At 43.0% G+C, this 8,274-nt stretch overlaps 1 protein-coding gene across 2 annotated transcripts in view; it reads left to right on the top strand.

Annotated features, from left to right (window-relative positions):
* Nucleotides 1–8,274, top strand: part of LOC133110341 (protein phosphatase 1 regulatory subunit 1A-like) — a 29,358-nt gene that overhangs the window by 8,127 nt on the left and 12,957 nt on the right. For both annotated transcript variants that reach the window (XM_061220358.1, XM_061220359.1), the window contains exon 2: nt 4,563–4,623. In XM_061220358.1, the coding sequence (XP_061076342.1) occupies nt 4,563–4,623 (61 nt within the window). The remainder of the gene's footprint in view (nt 1–4,562; nt 4,624–8,274) is intronic.

The raw sequence follows: 8,274 nt of genomic DNA on the forward strand, positions 1-8,274 counted from the left end.
GGTGGGCGGATTAAAATACAATAATGAAAATGCATATTCAGGGAACCGTTCTCTGGCCTTTGTGTGCTGAATGAAAGGAGAGGCTAGTGAGGATCCGGGTGGGTGGGTGGTCACTGTATTTATTGTGCTTGCTACTGCTTATGTTCATCACCTGTAGTTTTCGGAAGAAAAACAGCCAGCCTCCCTGGAGGGACAGTGCACTCCAGTACCCATAATGCATCTGATAAGAGCAGAGAGTTCTCATATGGAGTCCCAGACTGAAGCAGACTGTTTGGGATTCACTTCCCACTCCACTCTACAGCCGTGATCTGGCAGCCAATGAGACACCCTTCACTCTGAATACTCAATTAGCCTCATCAACGAGCCTCTGTATGCTCAGAACTGCACAAACAGTGGAGTCAGAGTCAGAGAGAGAGAGAGAGAGAGAGAGAGAGGGAGAGAGAGGGCGCAGGAGGAAGGGAGAGAGGGATAGAAGGGGGAGAGAATTTGAATTAGGCAAATACTTTGTGAAGTTCATTCTGTCACAACTTGGACAGAAAAAAATTGAATTCTATGCAAGAAATACCCTATACTATACTCCTATTAATACCTGCTCTTTAGGAATGTGTTTGGTGTGCGTTTGCTTTGTTATGCCTTTTAGAGTGCATTCAGTGCATTACGTGTGCAGGAAGTGGACACAGAACACAATGATGTTTGCAGTCAAATATAGTCACTTTATCAGCAATTTGTAAAAAGACCCAAAATGCAGTGGTGCTATATATATATATATATATGGTGCTCTATAGTGTTTCTCAGGAAGAGAGTGTTATGATTGGCTATGATGTTGCCCTTTAAGAGAGTTATGATTGGCTGTGATGTCGCCCTTGGGGAGAGTTATGATTGGCTATACTGTTGCCCATGGAGAGAGTTATGATGGGCTATACTGTTGCCAATGGAGGGAGTTATGATTGGCTAGAGTGTTGCCCATGTAGAGAGTTATTATTGGCTATGGTGTCGCCCATGGGGAGAGTTATGATTGGCTATACTGTTGCCAATGGAGAGAGTTAAGATCGGCTATGATGTTGCCCTTTAAGAGAGTTATGATTGGTTATACTGTTGCCCATGGAGAGAGTTATTCTATTCACCAGGGTACTAGGCTACAGGCTGCCCCAGTCATGTACCTTAGCCACTAGGCTACAGGCTGCCCCCTGTCATCACTTCCTAAAATCTTCCAAGGACAAGGACCCTCAGACCTTTGCAGTCTCTTTACAGTCTTTGTTACAGTCAGAGGATCTCACGGCCCAGTTTGATACATATCGTAAAAGCAACAGGTTGTGGGGTGCTAGGCCAGGAAGAGACTTTTAAACGAAAATAATTATTTATCCTAAATAAATCAAATCCAAATCCAATCCTAAAATCAACAGTTAGCCAATTAAGGGCTTTAAAAATAGGACTTCTGTGTGTTAATTTCTAGTTTAGTTAATAAGCAACCAGCATTGTTTTGGGGTAACTGTAACTGTTTGATAGTGGGTACTGACAGACCAAATAGGGCTGTACAGTAGTCAAGTCTACTCATTATAAAAACATGAACTAGTCTCTCAGCACTCTTCCGTGTTAAAAATGGATGTACTTTGGCAATGGATTTAAAATGCTAAAAAGCAGATTTCACATATTTCAGATATGTGTCTCAAAAGTTAGCTCAGGGTCCATGATCAGACCATGGTTCTTTACCAGATTTTTGGAATAGTCAGCTAGAGACAGATTGAGATGAGGTGACAGATTCTCTCACTGGGTTTTTGATCCCGCAAGACGCACCTCTGTCTTGTTCTAGTTTAACAGTAGAATGTAATTTGACATCCAGAGCTTAATGTCTGGGATGTTGTTCACAAGAACATCTAATGGCCTTTTATCAATGGGGCACATGAAGCTGGATATCATCAGCCTAACAATGAAATTGTACTCCATGCCATCTGATATCACGCCCCAGTGGCATCATATAAAGAGGACTGCACCTAGAATTGATCCTTGAGGGACACCACATGTGACATTAAAACAGGGGTGTCAAAGTAAATTCCCAAGGGGCTGCAGTGTCAGTGTGGGTTTTTGTGGTTTCCTTTCAATAACCAATAAACCACTGGTGCTGAGAAGATATTTTAGCCCTCCAGGACTGGAGTTTGATACCTGTGCATTAAGAATTATCAGAAGAATGCTCACCCAGATTAGCAATGAAGAAACAATCTATTAGGAAGGTCTGAGACCAGTTAAAAAATAGTGCCAGTGACACCAACCAATTTTTATAGCCTGAGAAGAATTATGTAGTCAATGGCAGAGCTAAGGTCTAATAGTATAAGAATAGACAGACTTTTGGCATCAGCACGTCTCCATAAGGTCTTTTACTACCCTTACAATTGCAGTCACTGTACTGCACCTGCACCTAAAACCAGCTACAATGAGCTTAGGGGTTGACACAGCAGATGAGAACCTCCCTGATTGAAGGGAGCAATTATCAATACTTAAAATCTCATCAGGTAGAGCACTAAAAACAGGTGGGGATAGGGTCAACAAGACTGGTTGAGTTCAGTGTCAACTTTGAGCAGTATGTCATGATGAATAATTCTAAAACAGTCTAAGATGCATGGAGGAATAGGGGGTTCAATTATATCAGAGATTTTAACACCGGAGCAAATATTTTCAACTTTGGTGTTTCTGGGGTTACTATCATTATCAGCTATTCTTTTGGGAAATGTTGCTGTCTAGCAAACTTAAAGACCTTATTGAAAGAAGCCATTTGGTCTCTGAAAATGTCATAATGCCACTGCAATTTATTTTTTCTTCATCTCCGCTGTGCCCGACGACAACATCTCTTCAGCTGTGGCATTTTGTCATTCCTCCTTGGTGGTCTCTGTTTTGAAAATAGCTTTTTTACCTCAAGTGGAGCTAAAAAGTCAGTAGTGGTTTTGAAATGATTAACTAAATGACTCAATGTCACCAAAAATATATGCAATACTGGTCAGAAATATCACCAATAGGCAAATCACTTATATTAAGTCCTCTCGGTGTGATCACATTTGTGGGTTGGTCCTGGACTATATTGGTTAAGAGCCATGGAATTCAGTAGGTCCAATAGCTCAGAACTGTTAGAGTCATTAACAGTATCTACATGTAAAGTAAAATCTCCAATGAAGTTTGAAGATTGCTGAGAAATCACTAATTTGTGCTGTATCATGTGACAGCCAGCACAGAGGGCTGGCATTTAAGCAGTAAATCATGATACTCAAAGGTAGTAAATTATCCAAAAGAGGTAACCTTGCAACTAATGGAGTTTGACAAGATGGCCACACCTTCTCTTTGCCATCTGTTTGACTATGAAAAGGGGGAGACGTAACTGTAGTTAGGGGGAATTGTTCCAATAAGGGTGGCTGACTGATCAGCACTGAGCCAAGAATATGCAGTCAAGCTTGTTTACCATTATCATTCCACTTATCAAAAAGGATCTTGTTAGTCAATGATCTAACATTATGTAATGCAAGTTTCAAGAGAACTGAGTTGATGTGGGGAGAAATTATGTAGGCAATATTGACCATACAAAGTGTTTTAATTTCATGGAAATGACTGTGGTTTCTTACCATATTATTTCTAAAATATTTTGCAGGCGTTTGCCCAACACAACAGGGATGGTAGTGATTGAGTTCATGGAGAATTTAATTTACACAGCTGGTCCTTATATTGACAAACACCAATAACAGACTCTGCAGGCAATCAAAAGCCTAGAATCTAGAATAAATGGTAGCCATTTATATAGTGCCTTTATCCAAAAGCACTGTACAATTGATGCTTCTCATTCACCCATTCATACACACACTGACAGTGATTGGCTGCCATGCAAGGCACCGACCAATTTGTCAGGAGCATTTAGGGGTTGGGTGTCTTGCTCAGGGACGCTTCTACACAGCCCGGGCGGGGGATCGAACCGGCAACCCTCCGGCTGCCAGACGACTGCTCTTACTGCCTGAGCCATGTCGTCCCCCCCCCCATAATAAAATAGGTAGTGAAAGCTTGCTTATACTTGCACAAGGAAGTCTAATCAGAATCACCTGTGAAGCCATTTGCCCTAAATTCTATGCCAGAAATGGGGGAACTATGTGTAAAAAGGGCTGTAATTCCTAGATCATCTGATACGGATGCATATGCGAACAAATTCAATTCAATTTCAAAGTGCCATAGAACAGTGCCAAAACAACAAAAAGTGTCCCACTGTCCAAATACCTGCAGACTGCACTGTACAGTATATGCAAAATTGGTTAAAAAAAATAAATAACCCCCCAATTACACATGGAAGATGATATTTTGTTTGTTCCAATCTTTGTCACTTTTGGGTTTGGAATTTCAACCTCCACCTCCCCATCCATCCCCCCTCCCCACCCGTACAACTCCACCACAATGAAATGGTGAATTCCTGGCTGTGTTAAATTCTTTGCAGAATTCCTGGCAGTAGGTGCTAAGAAAGAAAGAAACAGCATTATATAACAGAGTTATATGAATGGCTAATAGTCCTCCTCAGTGCTAATGTCTTTCCTCCTCAGATCAGAAGACGACGACCCACACCTGCCACTTTGGTAGCGTCCAGCGACCAGTCGTCTCCAGGTACTGCACACATCTCACCTGTCCTGTTCTGCTCCACACACCCACAGGTACCGCACACATCTCACCTGTCCTGTTCTGCTCCACACACCCACAGGTACCGCACACATCTCACCTGTCCTGTTCTGCTCCACACACCCACAGGTACCGCACACATCTCACCTGTCCTGTTCTGCTCCACACACCCACAGGTACTGCACACATCTCACCTGTCCTGTTCTGCTCCACACACCCACAGGTACCGCACACATCTCACCTGTCCTGTTCTGCTCCACACACCCACAGGTACCGCACACATCTCACCTGTTCTGCTCCACACACCCACAGGTACCGCACACATCTCACCTGTCCTGTTCTGCTCCACACACCCACAGGTACCGCACACATCTCACCTGTCCTGTTCTGCTCCACACACCCACAGGTACCGCACATATCTCACCTGTCCTGTTCTGCTCCACACACCCTCAGGTACCGCACACATCTCACCTGTCCTGTTCTGCTCCACACACCCTCAGGTACCGCACACATCTCACCTGTCCTGTTCTGCTCCACACACCCACAGGTACCGCACATATCTCACCTGTCCTGTTCTGCTCCACACACCCTCAGGTACTGCACACATCTCACCTGTCCTGTTCTGCTCCACGAGTCTTTGCCCCAAGTGAAGGAGTTCAAGTATCTCGGGGTCTTGTTCACGAGTGAGGGTAGAAGGGAGCGTGAGATCGACAGGCGGATCGGTCAGCAGTAATGCGGTCGTTGCACCGGACCGTCGTGGTGAAGAGGGAGCTGAGCTGGAAGGCAAAGCTCTTCATTTACTGGTCGATCTACGTCCCAACCCTCACCTATGGTCACGAGCTTTGGGTAGTGACTGAAAGAACGAGATTGCGTATACAAGCGGCCAAAATGAGCTTCCTCCGTAGGGTGGCCGGGCTCAGCCTTAGAGATAGGGTGAGGAGCTCGGACATCCGGAGGGAGCTCGGAGTAGAGCCGCTGCTCTTTCGCGTCGAAAGGAGCCAATTGAGGTGGTTCGGGCTTCTGATCAGGATGCCTCCTGGGCGCTTCCCTTTGGAGGTTTTCCGGGCTCGTCCAACTGGGCGTTAATACTGCGTTAATACTGCGACCAGTGCATTGTTTCATCAGAAGGTAGTACTGCTAGACTGAACACGGGCAGACACTGCCTCTGCCACTACAGACCTGTTCATGAGGCACGGGCAGACACTGCCTCTGCCAATACAGACCTGCTCATGAGGCACGGGCAGACACTGCCTCTGCCACTACAGACCTGCTCATGAGGCACTGCCTCTGCCAATACAGACCTGCTCATGAGGCACGGGCAGACACTGCCTCTGCCACTACAGACCTGCTCATGAGGCACGGGCAGACACTGCCTCTGCCACTACAGACCTGCTCATGAGGCACTGCCTCTGCCACTACAGACCTGCTCATGAGGCACTGCCTCTGCCACTACAGACCTGCTCATGAGGCACGGGCAGACACTGCCTCTGCCACTACAGACCATGATGAGGGACACTCTTATTTTAGACCGCATTGTGGGTTTTTTTTGTTCCAGGACCTGTTATTGTTTAATATTTTTATTATTGTTCTTTAGATTGATAGTACGGGAAACACTGCAATAATTTAGGTTGAACTTGTAAAAGGACCAATGTCTCTAGAAGCAGTAATGAAAGCATGTAAATGCATCCTGCTCCCTTCCTGTGAACACAACATTCTTACAGCTTTTCTCTCCATATTGATTTTCATCCACATTTATGTACAGTCGGCTCCAGAATTATTGGCACCCTTGAAGAATATGCACACAAGGTGCTATAAACTAAAAAATAATAGTTATTGACATAAGTGTTTTTCCCAAAATGCATAAAGTTGTGTGCTTTATTAATGATTCCTTTTTCAAATGAAATAAATATTTCCCCATAAAACAGGTTCCACCCTTGGTTTAATACTTTGTGCAAACACCCCTGGCAAAGATGACAGCCATGAGCCTATAATTTGTGATAAGGGAGATTTTCTCATCTGACCATGGCACTGACGTTGTTTGGTTTTGTTTATTGTGCTCTGCAAGGGCGGTCTTCATGCCACCCTTCAAAAGAGTTTGCTGGTATGGAGGTGCCATTTCATGTTTTGTTTTAGACTTGGTGACCCCAATGTCTGCGAAACTGTGGGGTTACCTTGGGTTACTCCTGGCCTCCCTTGCCATCTTCATTATTGTCCGTGGGGACAACATGCACTTTTGCACATGTTTTCTCGGCAAGGCAAGGCACATTTATTTGTATAGCACGTATTCATACAACTAAATGCAATTTAAAGTGCTTTACAGAAAAGGAAGATGGATAAAAAAAAAGTACAATTTAGTAACCATTTCAAAGTTGAAATTTTAAATCAATTTTACATCTCAGATTATTTTGGCCAAAACCAAACCATTTGCAACCATTCCATTTTATGCCTTTCTATTATTGCCCATACAATGCTAAGTGGTCTATTTAACTGTTTTTTTTGTACCCATTACCCGACTTGTGATTGTAGATTACCATCTGTGTTCTTTGGCTTTTCCCATGCTGATGGTTGACAAAGGGATTTTGCATGCTTGTTACCTCATTTTTTATACTCTAGTGAAACGGGAAGTGACACAAGATAGTTCCTTTAGACTGAGATGAACTAATAGAAACAATAATTTTCTGAAAATAATATTTACTAAATTTAATTGATTTACTCAATAATTGAATTACTGAATGAAACTATATATTTCAGTATGTTTGAACATAAAATATAGATCATTATCCATGTTGTTTATTATATGCAGCCTTTTTTCTCCATTTTCATTAAGGGTGCCAATAATTCTGGAGTCCACTGTATATGAGCTTTCTATTGTATGTATGCTACGCAATAGTAAACATGAATTAATACTTTAACTACCATGAACAAACAATGAATTCATATAATAACATGGCATTTGTTAACTTTAACATCATTTATCTGCATTTTACCAGTAATGCAACATTCTCTTCAGAATAGCTCAATGTCACTGACGCATGGCTTGGTCTATTTGTTCATCACAAGCACTTCACATACTGACAGGATGTGAATGTAACACTGGAATGAATACCATGTTATTTACACCCAAGAAACCGACTCAACCTCTTGGCATTGTTAACATGAATAAATGATCAGTTCATTCTTTTTCATGTTGGTTAGGGTCAATGGGACCTTAATGTAAAATGGTACCACCACCTCTTTAACTCATGAGTATGAGCTCCGCATTAAACCCTGTGTGCCCGTTAATAATAGCCAACATTATTTGGGCTATTTTGGCTGAATGAGTTTTGGCTGAATGAGTTTTTCTGTCCATACTGTTGGAACAGGACATCAGTCTGAGCCTCCACAAGGGCGCTCACAAAATTATGTCCAGGACCGCTACTGAGATAAGCTATAGAACTGCACACAAATTACTATAAATATGAATGAATGCAAGCAGTGCATTCAATCAATGTTTGTTCCTGACTTTAACTGACAAAAACTGCAAGTGTGTGTTTTTTCCGTCATTGTCTGGCAAGTTAAATTGAGCAAGTGCTGGACTCAGCACACTGTGTTTGCAAAGATGAAAGAACAAAATCTGCATTCAAATGCGAGCGGTGGAAG

The sequence above is a fragment of the Conger conger genome, chromosome 14, assembly GCF_963514075.1.
Source record: "Conger conger chromosome 14, fConCon1.1, whole genome shotgun sequence".
NCBI lineage: Eukaryota > Metazoa > Chordata > Actinopteri > Anguilliformes > Congridae > Conger > Conger conger.